Raw genomic sequence first — 19190 nt, 5'->3', positions numbered from 1 at the left:
GAAGAGTTTTATACTGAAAAAAATCGAAATATAAGAAATAAATGCATGATTTAAGAAGATACAGACTAAAAACAAACAAACAGTGAGAAAAATACGCTTATTAATGCACTCGATTTCAAACAGTTTGCTTTTTATCCATTTGTGTGAAAAGATCTTAAAGATTTTATATTCCGTCTTAAAATGAGACGAGAACTAGGAAACTAGATTACTATAAAAATCCAGATCACGCATATGTACGTATTGTCAACAATTATTCATTTAAATGAGAACCGTCTTGTAACGCACAGTAGTTAACGACGCAAAAACGAAGTGAAATTGTTGCTCACTGCTTCACAAACTAGTTACAATTATTGCAACATTTAAACATTATTAAATGTATTTTGTGATTACTGAACACTGGAAGATATTCAACATGAGAATCTGAAATCAAACTGCAGAACAACTTAATAAAAAGTCATGAGGATTTTGTATAAAGAACAAAGTTCCAAAGGAAAAAAAATCCTACTGGAAATGTTTGGAAAGTGTGCGGTGATCTATTACTGCAGACTCTTATAATTTGTTATCAGGTTGTAAATAAATGTGTTGGCGTCGACATAAAACAAGCATTTGGAATAAATAATACTAATGAATTAAGTAATGATTTTAATGAGTCCTATGTGTTTTGTACTGGGTCACGTTAGTTTTTTTCTCAGTCGCTTTGGAGCGTTTCTCAGATCGGAAATGAAATTTCTCAAAACTACTTGTTCAACCTCCACATCATTTAGTCATTTGTGCTCATCATAAAAATATTTCTTGTTGCTTTGATTAAATTGTGGACCCTTTTGTACAACATTTTATCGATTGTGTACGAGTATCTGCTTTTTCCTACATTATCAGTTGTTTCTGTTCATGTTGAACAAAATATATTATACTGATTTCAGCTGAATAGTTTTAACCCCCAAAACGTCTCGGCATCAGTTCATTGTACACGTCATTGAATGCGAAATGGTTCGACCAGTCGTCAGAGTCTGTCAAGCTTAAATTTTTATGGAAATTGATGAATTTGATGAATTGTGCAGATGAATCCACTGGTTCTCTAAAACAGGTCAAAGGTGAATCTTGTGAACCTCAATTTGGCAACAGAGCAAAACACAAAATGACAAAAATGGATGAACAACCAAGAAACGTACAGACACTATTAAAGTACAGTAAAAGTGTGAATCCTGTCCGGTCTCATGCACCCAATATAAATCAAATATTTAATCTAATAAATGAATTTGTGCTGCTTATATTTATAATATGCCAAACAGAAGAAATTCAACTTTGTGATCCAAACCATAGTTTATATCAAGAAATCCTGAAACTGTGCATCATACTGACAACATGACTAAACATTTTTAAGATTTTGTTTGTGAACAATGACAAAGGGACTTTTAATTCTGATGGGAATAAGATGTTCATTGACACAAATACTTACTTTTGGACTGAGGATTTTGAGAAAAGTTCAGGCAAGAAATCCAGTGTTGTGCTCTTTGTACATATTGTTTTGAGAAATGCATTTACGGCTCTGCAAATATTAAGGATGATTCGAGAAAACGCTCCAAAGCAGCTGAGAAAAACTGTAATACCGGTTCATTGCATACATTTCTACTAATCTTTATTTTGTAAATGCGTCATGAATTGATTAATTGTGCAGAATCTCGAATGTATCTAATGAAGATGAGTGAACGGCATCAGATCAACCAATGATCAACAGATTCTCTAAAAGAGCTCAAAGGGAACGACCAGGAAACAAACTAACTGTAATACAGTCCAGCAAAAAGTGTGAATCCAATCGAAATCCCACATAACAGTAATGAGTGCATTTTGAAATCTGTTGAAATTTAGAGATGCCAAACAGAAAAAAATTCAGCCTGTAATTTACATCAGGAAACACAGAAACCTTATAAATCTTATTTATGAACGATAAGAAAAGGGACTTCTGATGGCATTGAAACGTTCATTGACACAAATTCCTACTTTTAAGAGATGAACTCAAGATTGTTGAGGAAAGTACAGGCTTTTGCATTGTGTTGTGCTGTTTGTACAAGTTGTTTTGAGAAATGCACTTACTGGCACTTACATTAAAAATGATTCGAGAATCGCTAGAAAGCAAATCAGATCAACCGTAATATTCCCTTCCAGCACGTTCTATACTGTAAAGTTAATACAATTATCTGTTCACATTGCTTCAAAAAAAGATTTGCACGTACAAAGAACATTTCCTGAGGATAAAAGTTGGTGTGCGCAACGCCCCATATTTTATTTGCAAATCGTTAAACACAGGCGCTCAACAAGCCAGGCTCTAGTTATCACATGTTTATAGGACTTTTCATCCATTCACTGATTACTCATGGAACACAGGAACCAAGAGAAAGAAACAAGCTGGTTTATTAAGGTTATTAATGATATTCAGATTGCAAATCAGCAGCAGGGGTCAACACATCAGGTAATCAGAGCAGTATGGGGCAATCAAGCTGACAAAAACAAGTCAAAACTGTTCAAGTTAAACCGAAACATTCTGCTCAGGAATGCTTGAGAAAGTGGCGATTTTTTTAAAACACAAATAACAGACAGCATGCAGATGGTAATCAGTGTGAACGATGTGTAAGGAGTCTGAGATGGGTTCAGGAGCAGCAGTGGACTGGGATGTGGCGTACTTTTGCAATCACTGCATACAGGAATCATACGTCAATACATTCAGTACAGAGTCAATACATTCCATACAATTTATACAACGTACAATTAATGGTGTGTGATCTGGTGTCGGCAAATCGTTTGTCGTTCCTAAGTTTCCTCTCGTTCTCATGTATTTCCTGCACAGGTCATCCCCGAGTTATAATGGTTGACTTATGATTTAAAATCTTATGATAGCGATACGACGAAATTGTTCAAATATTACAATTTTCACATGGCAGGCAAATGTAGCAGCGTATATGTGGTACGATCTCCTTTTTTGTCAACGTCTAATTAATGTATAAACTGCAAACAAATAAATTGCTTGATTTTGCTGATTTATGTACTGTAACGTGTTCAACTATAAAAAAAATTTGATAGTATACTACTCCATACTGAGCGCCATTCTTTAAGATTTCTGGGTAGGTTTGGCCATATCTCGACTTATTGTACAGACAAAGCTGATCTTGTGTTTCAATCTTCTGAATCCCTTTTTAAAGGACCTGTGGTCAAAATGGTGTTGCTTTTATGGAAAGTCTCAACTCCGTACAGATGATTTTAGAGTACTAACCAGGGCACATGTCCCAGATTTGCTCAGACACATAGCAGTGTTTGAGTTTGGAATGCATGTGTGTGTGGGCACCTTAGTAAGGAATCTTGTGGGGACATTTTTTTGGGGTCCTCATAAGGAAGATTGCAGCTTCTATTGCAAAAATGTTTCAGTTCCTGAGGTTATAGTTAGGATTGGATTTAGGAGTATAATATTAATCTGTGTGATAATTATAGCTGCAATTTCTGCTCGCATTGATAGTGAGGCAGATGTTCTTGGGTGTGTGTGTTGGACAGTGTGGTGTGTATTGGCAGTGCTCTGTGCTGGTGTATCCAGGCCTGCTGCAGCCACGTGTCGATTTATCGACTTGGTCACAGAGCGTGAGACGCACTTCTCTGAGAAGAATGGAGGCAGGTGTTTGTCATAGCAGACTGTCGAGGAGGGAGGGGTATCATTCTGTTTTGTTTAGATTTATTAATTTACCCTCCCTCTATCCCTCTTTTTTTTTTTGTCTCTCTGTGTCTCCGAGGTGGCAGGAAGGAGGCTAAGCGTCTCAGTCTCAGTGCTAATCAGCCTCAGTATGCTAGCTCACACAGCTAATCCAGCATTGTTCATTACCAAAGACGGTGTTTGTCTGTGTGTGTGTGTGTGTGTGTGTGTGTGTGTGTGTGTGTGTGTGTGTGTTGGGTTGTTCTGTCACAATGTACCTCTCTCTTTCTAACTTATATTGGTCCCCTTGTCCACTCTCGCATTAGCAAAAGCATGACAATGCTAATATCTCTCTAACGAAGAAAAACTTTACTTTCAGCCACACACACATTTCCTATATATATATATATATATATATATATATATATATATATATATATATATATATATATATATATATATATATATATATATACACACACCCACACACTGAAAGGCTACATAGAGACTCCCCTTGCTTTAAATTAACACCCACCCACTCCTTTATAAAACACTAAACCAGACACAAAGCTGGTCTCAAGCCAGCTCTGAAAGCCCCCCCTTAACAAACGATTATCTTGACGAGTGCCTCTTCTCAGCGAGATGATCGCGCTGAAGTGTAAATATTAAACGCGATTCTACGCTCTGCATATGAGAACCGAAGCGGGTGAGCAGCTACACGGAGGAATCCATGCTTACTCTTCTACGAGTATGTGTGTTTGTTCTACAGTATCCTGGTTGCGTCAAAAACGGATTCGATTGGACAAGAAGAAAAGGGTTCATTAGTTTAGTTCAAGCGACAAGAAACCTGGTTCATGCGATTTAATGAAATATAAAATAAATAATCAGAAATGTGTGAAATCTTGCATATGGACGTTATGTGACACCTTTAAAACCTGGATGGAGGATTTACATAAAGGTGGGTTTGTTTTCGTCTTTTTTTTTTTTTTCACGCCAGATGCCCCCGAGGTAAAGGGGTAAAAGGTTACCAATGCCATCCAAATCAAGGGGGGGGGGGGGGGGTGGGGGTTCAAAAAGCAGAAAAAAGAAAGATGGGCAGACCTGAGAGTGTCGAGAGTGTGACTGTAAACATTCCCTACAGACAAGCCGTGGTAACCAGGACCGGAAAAAGAGAGAGAAAGGGGCAGATGGGTGGGGGTTGATGAGAGGGAGGGTGGCAAATCTATTGTCATTGGGCTTCCGAAAGACTGGCATGGGAGGTCAGAGTAGTGTAAGAGCACAGACACACACACACACACACACACACACACACACACACACACACAAATATCCATTCATAACTCAAGCCAGACCCCCACTTTTCCCCCCTTGTAATCCAACAAAGGCTTTACACATACACACACACACACACACACACACACACCACTCACTCTTTCTCTTTCCCCAAACATTGTCATAGTAACAGACGTTTTTTTTATGACCCCACCGACTTTTAAACTTTCTACGCTTTTTGTTTTCTCGTCGGAAGGTTTTTACGAAGCGACTCGATTTCACACACGTGCGCAACCACACGCAGTCGCGCCGATTTTAATCTGAGGTTAATTGCGCCGAGTGTGTGCGGGGAGTGCGGGACGACCCCGATGAAAACGGCGAAACCGATAAAACCCCAGCGTTTTTAATCAGAACGCGCAGGGGGAATGGAGCGGGTGAGACGGCGAGAGGAGATCGGCGCTACAGCGTGACTGAAACGTACACTCCGACACACACTCCGGGGGGATCTTCGGAGGGAAGGAACTCCTGATTTCATTTACGTACTATACATTTTAGAACGCAGACAAGATCACGGCGGTAATTCGCTTCTCAGCGGCGTCTCAGATTCGAGTAGTTACAGTTTTTCTCAGTTGCTTTGGAGCATTTTTTTAATTATTGTTTGCGAATTTCTCAAACCAACAAACACAATGGATTTTCTGCGCTTTTCTCAAAATCCTTAGTTCATCTCTCAAAAGTAAGTATTTGTGTCGATAAACATCTCATTCACAAAATATGAAGGTGCACACTTTCCTGATGCAATCTACGGTTTGGGTTACAATGATCGAAAATGCACAAGGCTGAATTTCTTCTGTTCCGAATCCATTTCACTTTGTCGCCGATTGAGAAAAAAATGCAATCCCCAAAACATCTTAAACAAGTCATTAAAATTAAAATAGTTAAACCAGTTGTCAGAATCTGTTAAGCTTAAATTTCTATTCAACGCATTTCATCTTGAATTGATGAACTGTGCAGATGAATCTCGATGAAGACGAGTGAACGACATCATATACACCACTTCTCTAAAAGAGGTCAATGGTGAATCTCGTGAACCTTCACATGGCGACGAAAAAACAGAAATATAATTTCTGAAAATGGATGAACAACCAGGAAACGAACGAACACTAATACAGTACAGTAAAAGTGTGAATCCTGTTCGGTCTTGATATCGATATTCCACATACAGTAATGTGAAGAAAGAAGAAGAGAAGAAATTCACCCTGGTGTTTTTCAATCCATCAGGAAAAAACAAAACCGTGCACCGTCACGTTTGTGAACAATGACAAGGTCTCATTATTCTGATGAAGTTTAGATGTTTATTGACACAAATACTTACTTTAAGGATTTTAAGAAAAGTACAGGTTTTTGCAAGTAATGCTCCAAAAGCAACTGGACATTTGGTTTCGCTTGCTCAGCAAGATTGCCTCAGATTTTAAGTGCACTTCTTTTTTTGACCAGAAGGGGGCATTGGTCCTTCCCATCCAAATTAATTATGTCAGATTAATATCGGCCGAAATCAAAAACTGCTGAAGGATGATGAGGAAGGATGGCGATACAATCGAGCCCACCCCCTCACCCCACTCTCGTGGTTCTCCATAGTTTATAAGATCACGGTGAGATCAGCGAGCCCTCTGCTCTCGTCCCGTTCTGAAGCGTAAATAAGTCATGCTGTAAATGTCCACGGGGCTCCCATGAGGTGGACGACGTGGGGACGGGCGATTTCACTGCCGCTCTGTGCTCTCGCTCTCCAACCTGGTTTGCATTACATGAAGCCGAATTCCTCCGAGATGACACTCATCTGAAGGCACTTTAGCGTGCTCGCTGAGTCAGCACTCCACCGAGCTGATGAGATTACTCCCGCCATTGGCAGCGAGTTACAGGAGCAGGCAACGATTCTCTTTCTGTCACTCTGTATCCCCCTCTCTCTCTTTCTCTCTCTCTGTCACTCTTTTCCAACATCCTCCCATTTTTCATTTTCTCAATCCCTGCTTTTTGGTGTCTTTTTTTTTCATTTATTTTGGTTCTGTTCTAATAAAGCACTCGTTTTTTTCTGATCTCAGATTATAAGTAGATGGGTGTATGAATAGATAGCTAGAGGGGCAAAAATGTAGATAGATAGATAGATAGATAGATAGATAGATAGATAGATAGATAGATAGATAGATAGATAGATAGATAGATAGATAGATAGATAGATAGATAGATAGATAGACAGACAGACAGACAGACAGACAGACAGACATGCAGTCATGCAGACATGCAGATGGATGGATGGATAGATCCCTAAATGTCCCATATGTCCTCCCATCCCCCTCTCTTCCATTGAAACAGCTTTCACCTTGAAGGCTTGGCTTTTAGTCAGGACACGTCTGCGGCTGAAGCTACAGCTGCCTGTCCAATGCAACCAGTTCCACGTGGAGATCAGACAGTAGATCAGAACAATGCGCTGCTTGTTCGTACTGATTGCTATCATGGACGTTTACCTCAGGCTGGCTGGGTATTTTTCCAACACAGCGCCAAAAATCATAATCCCCTAAAAAAAGACCTATTTTCCCTCCAGAACACACACATATTGGTTTAATATATGTATTCCCTGATTCTGGATGCTTCAGAACTGACAGAACTTTTCCTTGTGGTTTTCCCCGTGATGTCCAAAAGAGAATGCTAGCGAGAGAATGATGATGACAGAAGAAGCGATGGAGTCTTTTTTTTTTTTTTTACTACATCCTGCAGCTGCATGGGGAGGCCCTGACCCTCCTCTCTTATTCCTCTCACACTGCACGGTCTCTCGAGCAGGAGAGCGGGTGGGTGGTCGGATATGGCAGAAGAGTTTTTAGAAGTGAGCAAAGAGTAAGAGTGAAGAGAATAGTGGGAAAGAATGGTTAGAGAAGATAGTTGGAAAAAATGGTGGAAGAGAATGGTTGGAGACGATGGTGGGAGAGAATGATGGAGGGAGAGTAAGGTGGGAGAGAATGGTGAAGAGAATAGTGAAAGAGAATGATGGGAGAGAATGGTTGGAGAAGATGGTGGGAGAGAATAGAGAGAGAGAATGGTGGGAGAGAATGGTTGGAGAAGATGGTGGGAGATGGTGGTGGGAGAGAATAGAGAGAGAGAATGGTGGGAGAGAATAGTTGGAGAGATTAGTTGGAGAAGATGGTGTGAGAGAATGGTTAAAGAGATTAGTTGAAGAAGATGGTGGGAGAGAATGGAGGGAAAGATTGCTGGGAGAGAATGGTGGGAGAAGATAGTGGGAAAGAATGGTGGGAGAGAATAGTGGGAGAGATTGCTGGAAGAGAATGGTGGGAGAAGATGGAGGGAGAGAGTGGAGGGAGAGATTGGTGGGACAGTGGTTTCAGGCCCAGCAGTGTGGATGATAGAAAGCCTATAATTACAAAACCACACTAAAGCTGCCTGCGCTTTTGTGGTTAAGGCTCTGGGTTTCTGATCAGAAGGTCGGGGGTGCATGGCCCAGTATTGCCAAACTGCCTCTTTTTAGCCCTTTAGCAAGACCCTTAACCCTCTGTGCTCCAGGGGCACTGTATTACTGCTGACCCTACTCTTTTACCTCAGCTTCCTAACATTATATGTAAATAAACAATTTCACTGTGCTGTAAAGAACATGTCACAAATATAAAGAACCGTTCTTTTCTTCCACCGCAGCGAGAACTGTACCTTTACATTTATGGCATTTGGAACATGCTCTAATTCAGAGCTACATACATTGCTCTTATTTATACAACTGAGCAGCTATGGGGTTAAGGGCCTTGATCAGGGGCCCAGGAGTGGCTTCTAGGTGTGGCTTAGATTTCTCCTTTTTTGGAGACCCAAACCTGTTCCAGCATGACAACGCCCCTGTGCACAAAGCCAGCTCCATGTAGCTATGCTTTACGTCGGTTGGAAGATGCAAAATATCTCCTGCTATAGAGCTCAGGCACAACTGAACCACACCCCAGGCCCCCTCACCTCCACAATTGCTAGCGGAACATCATCTCAGAAGATTGAAACTTATTAGAAGAGCAAATGGGGACTAAATGTAGAATAGTAGGTGGAGAGATGTGCTCAAAAAAGCAACCTTATGGTATCCACAAAATTTTGCCTTGCGTTCCTGCGATCCTCATAGCTGCAACCGCACAGTGTTTCATATAAGAGCTGAGTGCTTCCCTGTGCTCCCGTGTGTACTGTCCTTTATTGTCCTACAAGTCTGTCTGTCTGACCTACACCATAGATCAGGTTTAGTTCAGGCGTCTCACACAACAGTGCACCTGACGGTGTGAGCTAGAGCGATGCAGAAGTGTAAGAACTAGTGGCAGTGCTCATGAGGACTCACACTGAGCTTCATAATTATCTCCTGTGTTATAAAATATGTAAACTGTCCAGGTCCGGGTCTAAACGCATGCATCATGTCAGGATAAAGAATCATTCCAAGGTGAGAACGTTGGCTTCATGATTCAGTTCAGTTCAATTCAGCTTTATTTATAACATACTTTAAACAATGGATATGGTCCCAAAGCAGATTTTCAGAGTTTATTTAAAGTTTATCAGTTTAGTGCCTTTATCTCTAATTAACGCCAGTGGTGACTGTGTCATGGAAAAAAATCCCTGAAGTGGTATGAGGAAGAAACCTTGAGAGGAACCAGATTTATCTGCTTGGCACCGAATGTCTATTCATTACAGTTGCATCATTGTTGAGGTGCTGTTCAGTGCAGAAATTGAAAAAACAAACTTCAGTCCTGAACCATTGTAGTAAACTGTAGATATTAATTCCAGTCCAAATCCATCCTTTGGGTCCCATCCATCTTTAGGTTGTACATGGGTAACCATCTTCAACAGGACGTCTTCAATTAACTCCATCCAGAAGTAGGGCATCAGGATAGGGACAGGATCGTTGGTCAGTTGGTTCCTCAGGATGTCACTGTACGTATTTAAGTGTAGCTGTAGATGGATTTACAAGGGGTGGAAGCCATATAGTTAAATGAGACCATATTTACAGTCATTTATGTGATTCATTATAAGAAATGACTTCAGTTTTATTCTTCAGTTTTATCAAATAAAATAGGTAAATTAATAAATGAATAAATTTATTAATTAATAAAACAAGTATAAAAAATAAGGTAATTAATTAATTAAATAAATAATTAATCAATAAATTAATAAATGAATAAAGGAATAAAATAGACAAGCAAATTAGTAAATAAATAAAGGAATTATTCAATACATTCCCTGCATAAATATTGTCACTCTGAATATAGCCAAAAATAATAATTATAAAGAGATTAGGCATCAATTTCTTCGTGCTACAGACTGGTACCGGCCAGTGGATCATTTGGTACCGAACCCCAAAGAAAGAAAGATGCTTTATACTCGTCACGTTATTTACAGCACATTGAAATTCTTTCTTCGCATATCTCAGCTGGGGTCAGAGCGCAGGGTCAGCCATGATACAATGCCCCTGGAGCACAAAGGGTTGGGGGCCTTGCTCAAGGGCCCCAGGAGTGGTAGGTTGACAATATTGGGACTTGAACTCCCAACCGTCTGTTCATTAACCCAGCGTTTCTAATGTCTACCACTTCCACAGGTTTAGTTGCAGTTTTTTCCTATACATTTAATAAAAAACTGATCTGGAATCATTAATAATTAAGCCATAAATGTTTAATAGTAGGAGAGAATTTAACATCATATAATTGAGTTTGAAAGTCGACCGGTTTTCCTTTTTTGCTCACTCATACGCTACAACTGAGCTCATTGAACATGGTCGAGTTTAGCTCAAAAAAAAAAAAAAAACAACCCACATGATAGCGTCATGGTTTCCTGGCGACCTGAACGAGGAAAGGGATCCGAGAGCAACGGACGTCTTGAAAGTGCTCTCGGGACGGCGGTATAACGCATTACAGCAGCACACATGGAAGGCATCAGGCGAGTGTTGGATGTTGGCAAGGGAGAGAGGTGATGTGGATTGGTGGAGGCTCGGGGTTGGGGGGTTGAAGGCGTAGGAGGGGGGGTTGGAGGTTGGGGTTGGGGGGGTTGGGGTTGTACCAGCATGGGATTCCTGTGGCTGTGATACACACCACACCACACAATGTATTGCACATGTGGCCATGAGATTCACTCTCACTTCTGCTCCCACACACCCATCTCCTAATCACGGCAATATGCCTGGGCTGCTACCACAGAAAGATGGAGAGAGGAAAGGAAGCCGAGAGCATGTACTTGGGTGCATGTAAAACCAATTAAGTTGTGCAACTCGGCTGAAGCTCGTTCCACCACAGCGCTCTTTGTGGGAACGTTGGCACCTTTTTATGTTCTTCTCAGCCTTGACTTTAATCATGTTGCAAGTGCTAGTATGGGAGTTCTAAAACTTCGTCATGTCTCCATGCCATTCCAGCTCTTCTCTTGCTTTTCTTCTTCTTCTTCTTCTCCCTCTTTCCACCCCAACCCTCTCTTCTGCACATCTGCTGACTAAATCCTACCTGTCAGCACGGCACACTGCACTGTAACAGTACGCCTCTCTCCGCACGTTTCCAGAGGAAATATGTGCCAGACATCCTAATATGCTTATTCAGTCCCCCTCCTCAGTTTCTCCCTATTCCCTCGGCCTGCGAGTGCTCATCTCCAAAAAGTCTTTTCAGGACAAGAATAAGTCGGAGGGAGGGAGAGAGGGAGGGAGGGAGGGAGGGAGAAGTGGAGGGGATGGAAGAAAAGTTTAAAAGCAGGCAAAGACAAAGACACAAGGAAGCTGCAATGAGCCTGAGAGCAGAAAGTCCCCAGTCAGCAAGTTCTATTGATTAAAAACTAACCTTCCAGTTTCTCCACCGCACTCGTGGCCAGCCATAGAATTGAAACAAGTTACGTGTGTGTGTGTGTGTGTGTGTGTGTGTGTGTGTGTGTGTGGTGCAAATGTCTGTGTTTATGGTCTTTACGGCCTGCCGGAACCCTTAAAGACAGAACGGCATTGTTTGTTTTGCATTTTAGGTAAAAAAACAAAAAGAAAACACGTTCGCGTTCAGAACTATATTAGAAGTTCTGCATTTGGCAGATGCTTGTATCCTGTGCAACTTACAATTTTCTCATTCCCACGAGTGGCAGAGATTTGAACTCACGACCTTCGGATCCAACGTCTTATGCCTTAATCACTAAGCTTCCACTTTGGTATACAACTCGTACTCTCTTTCAAATGTATTGGGACACCTGACTTTTCCAGACATATATATGGTTCTTCCCTAAACTCTGAGCAGCTATGGGGCTAAGGGCCTTGCTCAAGGGCCCAAAAGTGGCAGCGATTTAAACTCACAACCCTTTTAAGTCCAATGCCTTAACCACTAAGCTACCCACTAAGCACCAGAAGCTTAGTGGGTTGGACTCTGGATCTAAAAGTCGTGATTTAAATCCCAGCTACCACTTCTGGGCCCCCGAGCAAGGCCCTAAACCACATTGTTGTATGACTTAGATTTATAATCTTATCCAGAGCGATATTTATTTCATTCATACCAAAATGGCATCATTTTTTTCTGCTGGGATTTGAACTCATGACTTTCAGATCCATTAACCACTAAGCTGCCACCACCTCCAATTGATAATATGTAAGTTTATTAAGTGAATGTAACTCTGTTCAAATTAAACCCATACGTGGCCCCTGATTGGCCCTTAAGTTTAAATGCTTAATTAATGCAGTGTCCTGATTGGTGGACACGGCAAGATGGTGTGTAGAAGCGAAAAGAGGAAGAACATGGCAGAGTGCAGATTTCTGAATCAGTATTGTGTGTTCACTTTGTTTTGCCAGAACCGAATGGGTCAGAACCGTAATGAAAGTAAGGGGAGGAAAAGTGCGGAGAAAAGTTGGGATTTAAGCATCAGAGAGAGAAAGAGTAAGAAGCGTAGGAAGATCTACAGAGTTGTTAATGATAGTCACGTATATGGGTGTCTGGTCGTCCTTGGCAACCAGACATGATGTAACAACAGGATGAACTTGAACTTGCAGGAAAAGAGGGGAGGGGACGGAAGAGCGGAACGAGGGAGCACGAGGGAGAAGGAGGGGGAGGGCACTTTGCTCACTCGCTGGAAACATGAACAATAGAGCGGGCCGATCAATAAGCCCATTTCACTGAAGGATTAGAGAAAGCAGAGAGCTGGACACTAAACTCTGGTGCCCATATAACAGGTGACTTCCTGCTTCTGCAGTGGAGTCTGGCTGAAGGAGTTCGGGGCAGAATGCGATGCCAAACTGAGGAGAGGAAAAGAGGAGTGAAGGGGAAATGAGAAAAAGAAGAGGAAAAAATGTGAAAGGGGAAACGAAAGAGAAGGGATGGGAAAAATTGAGACGAGGAAAGAGAATGAAGAGATGGAAAAGGGGGAAGGAAACAGAAAGGACATTTGAGGAAGGAAAAGAAAAGAAGAGGGTTCACTCGGCTTTAAATTCTTTTTTCACATATCCCAATGATGTTAGGGAGCTGGGGTCAGAGCCCAGGGTCAGCCATGACACAGCGCCCCTAGAGCACAGAGGGTCTTGCTCAAGGGCCCCAGGAGTGGCTGCTGAGCAAAAGAGAAGTGCTGATGAGAGGAGGGTAAAGAAAAAGAGGAAATGAAGGGTTAAACGAGGAGGAAAATAGGAGGAGGAGAAAAGAAAGTGTAGGAAGAAAGAGAAAAGGAGCACAGATGTCTAAGGGCCTTGCTCAAGGGCCCGAGAGTGGCAGCTTGGCGATACCAGGGCTTGAACCCCCGACCTTTTGATCAGTAATCAGAGTAAAACTTTTCTTTTCTATTATTAGCATCTAGTTAGAAATGTTTAATTAATGATCAATAAAAAATAGGAAATTCCTTGTGTGTGAACATCAGATTGACTTAAGTGTCACTATTGGATGCTGGTGTTTTTCACCAGGTTCTGTTGGATAAGTTTTGACTGTTGTTGTTTTTTCTCTCTCTCTCTCTCTCTCTCTCTCTCTCTCTCTCTCTCTCTCTCTCTCTCTCTCTGTTATATGCAGTGGTACCTGGGCTAAGGACTCCAGATCCAGACCGGCCTCTCCCGAGCTCAAATGCCCCTCCCTGCCTCCCCTGAGTGTGACCTTCAAACGTCCCCACCGGTGTGACACGCCAGGTTCTGCTCGCCGCCCTCAACGCCCAACGGCCCCGCAGCATGGCTACAGCAGAACCCAGAACAAATCCGAACCAAACCGACTCGACACGCTTACAACGAAACTCTAATCACAATCTGTATATCCCATATATATTCCTCCAGATGTATGGTTTCTACTCCTATATTCATATCTAGTAACTGTCCAGCTTTTCTCTCTTCAGGAGAAAATGGGCTTGAATCCGCTTCCCTCGGAAACTTGCATGGAATTATTTTTTTTTGTTGTCGTTCGACCAGATATGGAAAACGTGGAAAATGGGACACAATCAAAGAGCTTCCTTCAGTCCATGACTGTAACCCGGTCTCACCGAGTCTCTCGATCAATATTTCCAGAATTCAGTTTTTTCACATCTCGGCTACGTGATCCGATCACGACGGACAGGCGCTCCCTGTGCTCCTTCCCTCAATTCCTTCCCTCCCTACCGCCCCCCTGTGTTCGGCAGGATCTGGCGTTATTTTCGGGGTTTTCTGCTTGTGGACTTCTTGCAGAGGTTTTACTTGGATCTGATATTCCACCAGCTAAAACCTCTCTCTTGACTCTGACCAGAACTGTTCATCCATATCTTCACCGCCGAGACCTTCAGCGCCATGCCCACGGCCCGACGGACTTCATGTGTCGGGAAAAAAATGGCAGAAGAAATTCCCCTTGGTTTGTGTCTCGGGGCAGGACGTGAGAAGAAGTTCGATACGAGCTCAGAAGGCTGTAAAGTGAAGAATTAATATGGGAGATTTTTTTTTGGGTTGTTTTTCTTTTTTTTTTAAGGAAATCGTCTCTTGGGAATCGCGTTCCTTTTCAAGTCATTTCAGTTTTTTTTTTTAATTCACCCCATGTCGAGGTCTGCGATTAGAGAGAACGGGCGGACAGAAAGGGTGAGCTTCTGTTCCTTAACGAAGGCGAAATCAGAGGTAAATGGAATTTTAAATTGAGGAAAGTGCAATTTTTTCGGGGGGAAAAAAAAACAATGCTGTCCGATTGTTAAATATCTTTTGTAAGATAGAGCGTTGCAGCAGATGTTCGAAAAGTATATATAATCGCTATATATTTTTCTTCCTTAGTCCATTTACACCTCTGGGACTCTAAAATATCGGGGTACAAAATAAATAGCCTAGTGAGAAATCGAGGGAGTTCTACGTGCTTATTATTATTATTATTATTATTATTATTATTATTATTATTATAACAATTTGTTTTTCTTTGATGTTTGTCCTCATTGTAAATTAGATTCGTATTGTAGAAGAAATATCCCTTTAACAAAATGAAAACAATCAGTTTTGTAGACGCTTCGTTCCCGCCCCGACGTCGGAACGCCACGGATGTTGTTTTCTTTTCTTTATTTTATTCGGAAAATTTATCGAAGGACGTAACAAAACAAAAATAAAGAGAGAGAGGTAGCTATTCTTCGTTTCTCCGCAGGCGAAATCCGTCTCGTGTAAAATCCGATCATATCAGCGGGAGAGCAATCGGGTTAGGATCTGCGCTTTCTCCATTTCTAATTCTCTCCGTGTTCTAGAGGGACAAATCCCAGCAGCACTCTGAAACCTTTTCTAGGTTCAGTATGCTCTTCAGCGTGCCGACTTTTCATTTTGTATTCTTTTTGTTGAAAGCGTTATGAAATGTGACGATCAGAGAGAAACACCGCCTTGAGTCGCAGAGCGAAGCGTTTTCACGAATCCGTTCGCTTCGCATGTGATTTGAACCCTTTCTTTATTTGACTTGATTTTCTTTCAGGTACATTACACACACACACACACACACACACACACACACACACACACACACACACACACACATATACATATATAATAAATACCTACACCTCATTGGCTGTCGACCGAATCTCAGAAAAATGAGAATAAAAATTTTAAAAGAAAAAAAAAAAATCCTGCATGCTCTAGTGTTAGTCATTTGTTTTTTTGTTTTTTTACATAGATTATGTAGATTTAAAAAGAACAATAAAAGTAGTGTGAATAAAGACACGATATTGTATTATCCCAACTCCAGGCACTTGCCAAATCGAGTATTTAGTTTGGCCCATTAAACCTAGGGGTTTTTGGTTGTTTTTTTTAATCGCTCTTCCCACAATCAACCGGCTTCCCATCCGTTCTCTATAAACCGTCCCTCCTTAATTTGTCAAATAAAAAACAAAACAATCATGCATTTCTTTTTTTTTTATCCTTGCAAGAGCAGTTTTGCTCTTTAATCGCTTGAAAAACAGTCGTTCCTCATCGATGTGCCTTGAGTGATGGTCTGATCCCGAGTTGACTGGCGAGCTGCAGTGCTTTTCTTTTTCTTTTCTTTTCTTTTTTTTCTTTTCTTTTCTTTTCTTTTCTTTTCTTTGTTTTCCAGCTTCCTGCAACGATGCAGCGGGCGATTGAAATATGCGTAAAGAAGTGCAGGCCATGTGGAGTTTTGTGTTTGTCACGCGTACGCCCTCGTTAGTCGTGTAGTCGATGGGAAATCTTTATCAGTGTAACTCATAGCCCCCCAGGCCCCCCCCTCTTTACGTAGTCTAATGATATTTATGGATGTTGCTGCAATTATTTCTAAATGAAAATGACCTTTTTTGAAATTTTTTAATAATATTATTTTAATCTTTCTGCTTTTGTTCCCAGAACAGTAAAAAAAAAATAATAAGTAGAAATAAAAGAGACATGAATGAATTGATTAATTATTAATATGCAATGTTTGTTTGCACTCTTTTTTTTTTTTTTTTTTTTATTATTATTATTTAAAAAAAAATTTTTACCCAAACGTTAGTGTTGCACTTGACTGGCTGGTCGGCTTTTTTGTTTAATCTCCAAACCACATCGGTCACGTTTGAGTTCGTCATTACTTCATCGCTTGATCCAAAATGACCAAATTTAGGCTTCTTCTTCCTTTTCCTGCGGGTCACGAGGGACAGAAAAAAAACTCCATATATAATGTACATGCATTTGAGAAAAAAATATGGCCATTCAGTGTATATATCGATCATCCATAATAACCTGTTTTCTGTCTATGTCATATATATATAATTTGCAAAAAAAAAAAAAAGAAAATGAGAAAATCTTTCCAAGTGTCTGAAATGACGTTTCAGCAGTTACACTTGTGTGTGGATTGTGTGCTTTTTTTTTTTTTTTTTTTTTTTTTTTTTTTTCTGGTTTTATGTTTTTATTAGTGTGTCAGGGGATTTTAATTTTTTTTTTTTTTTCCGTCTTTCCTGCTCTTTTTCTTCCTGTGTTCTTGCCTACCCTTTAGTACTGAGTTGGGCATTATTTCCTTAATTATCTGCACTAAATATGAACGAATATCACAGTTATGAGGAAACAAAATCATCAAATAAAACAGCTTCCAGGGCTTATAAAAGCAAAGGGAAAAAAAATGGATTGCACGGTTTTTTTTTTTGTTTGTTTGTTTTTTTTAATTTTTGAAAAATCTTTCGTCTTTTTTTTTATAATTTTTTTGGTCACAGAACCGTAGTTCTCGTAGTTTTCGAGCAGCCTAGCGTCTAATCAGCAGGATTTCTGGCTGTGTGTGTAAAATAATGACAAACTTGCACCCTTTTTCAAGAAAGATTTACAAAAAAAAAAAAAAAAAAAGAAAAAGAGAAAAAAAAAGGATATAATAAAAGCAATAGCTTGGGCAGTCTGTTTTGTTTTTGTGTGTAATTTTTTTAGTTTTGGGGTTGTTTTTTTTATTTTTGGAGACGGGGTTACAAACAGAGAATTGGGGAGAGAAGAAGAAAAAAAAAGGAGGAGAGAGAGCTAGGACTAGGATTCCGCTGAGTATGGGAGATGTGTTGTTTGTATATTGTATAGTTTTATTAATTACACTGATTTTAAAGCTGCCCTATTTTATAATGCAGGACTTTTGTAACATTGATTAAATGAGGAAAAAAAAAAATAGTGTTGTGAATTTTTGCATCGTTTGTAATACGGCCACATCAATAGAACTGTTTTTTTTGGGGGGTTTTTTTTGGGAGGGGGGTTGTTTTTTGGGGGACTGGATTTAAGTTGAAAACTTTCCTGTTTCCTGATTTGATTTCTGTTTTTCTTTCACTTTTTTTTTTGTATGTATTTAAAGATTTTTTTCTTTTTCCTTCTTTTAATGGTATAGAGTATTTCCTATACTTGAAAAGTATAAGGTATTGAGGTGAAAGCCCCATTGTAAATGGATGTTACAAGTATGCTTGCTGTATGTTTTGAAGGTTTCTTTGTTGCATCAGTGTTGATAAAGCTAAATTTTAGGTTAAAAAAAAATTCTGAGGATTGTTGGTAACGAGAGCGTTTTTATGCATTTTTTTGTTTTTTTTGTTTTGTTTTTGTTGTTTTTTTGGAGAAAAAAAAAGAATTAGTTTTAGGCAGACGACAATGACATAGGCAGCCGAAGGATGCCCCTATTATAAATGCATCTAGGCATCTTTTTTGTGTTCACCATTCCATGCAGGATAATAAACAGCTTGATATGCAACATGATTCTTTTTCTCTTCAACATCTCTCCATCGTTTTTCTCTCTCTTTCTCTCACTCTCGCTCTCGACCACCTCTGCTAAAGCGAGCATGGAGTCGGCACGCTGAGAAGCGTTCTCTACGTGTCACCACACACTGCTGCAGGGCTTCTTATTGGCTCAGCTGCAACCGACCCACTCACACACACACACACACACACACACACACACGCAGAGAATCGACAGAGAAACTATTATGACGGCGTTTTAAGGTAATACATCTGTTCTTGAGCAAAACTGGCCAATTCACTTTCGAGTCTCAGTGAGGATCTGCGTTTTTCAATCTTTTAACAGGGCAAAAGTTTGTGGACACCTGACTATCAGATCGGCGTGTGCTTCAAACGTTCAAACATTAAGTGGCCATTTTTCTGTTCTAATAACCTCAACCTCAGGGAAGATGTTCTACTAGAATTTGTGGAGATTTGAGGAGATTCAATTAACCATGAAGGTGTTGGTGAAGTCAGGTACTGATGAAGGTGAGGAGCCCTGGGGTGCAGTCAGCGTTAGCAGGAGATTATACTTCCAGGGGAAGTTGAAGCTCAGTGGTTAAGCGTCTGGTTTACTGATCAGAAGGTTGAGGGTTCAAGCCCCATTATTGC

The 19190-nt window shown here is 40.5% G+C and overlaps 1 protein-coding gene across 5 annotated transcripts in view; it reads left to right on the top strand.

Moving 5' to 3' along the window:
- Positions 1-16064, top strand: part of nfia (nuclear factor I/A) — a 148822-nt gene extending 132758 nt beyond the window's left edge. For all 5 annotated transcript variants that reach the window (XM_083559253.1, XM_083559252.1, XM_083559254.1 and 2 more), the window contains one exon: positions 13957-16064. In XM_083559253.1, the coding sequence (XP_083415379.1) occupies positions 13957-13971 (15 nt within the window). In that variant the 3' untranslated portion in view covers positions 13972-16064. The remainder of the gene's footprint in view (positions 1-13956) is intronic.
- Positions 16065-19190: the final 3126 nt, after the last annotated feature.

The sequence above is a fragment of the Silurus aristotelis genome (assembly GCF_946808225.1).
Source record: "Silurus aristotelis genome assembly, chromosome: 13".
In the NCBI taxonomy this organism is placed as follows: Eukaryota; Metazoa; Chordata; class Actinopteri; order Siluriformes; family Siluridae; genus Silurus; species Silurus aristotelis.
Note: the sequence above shows the minus strand (reverse complement) of the source record. Positions and strands in the feature narration are given on the sequence as shown.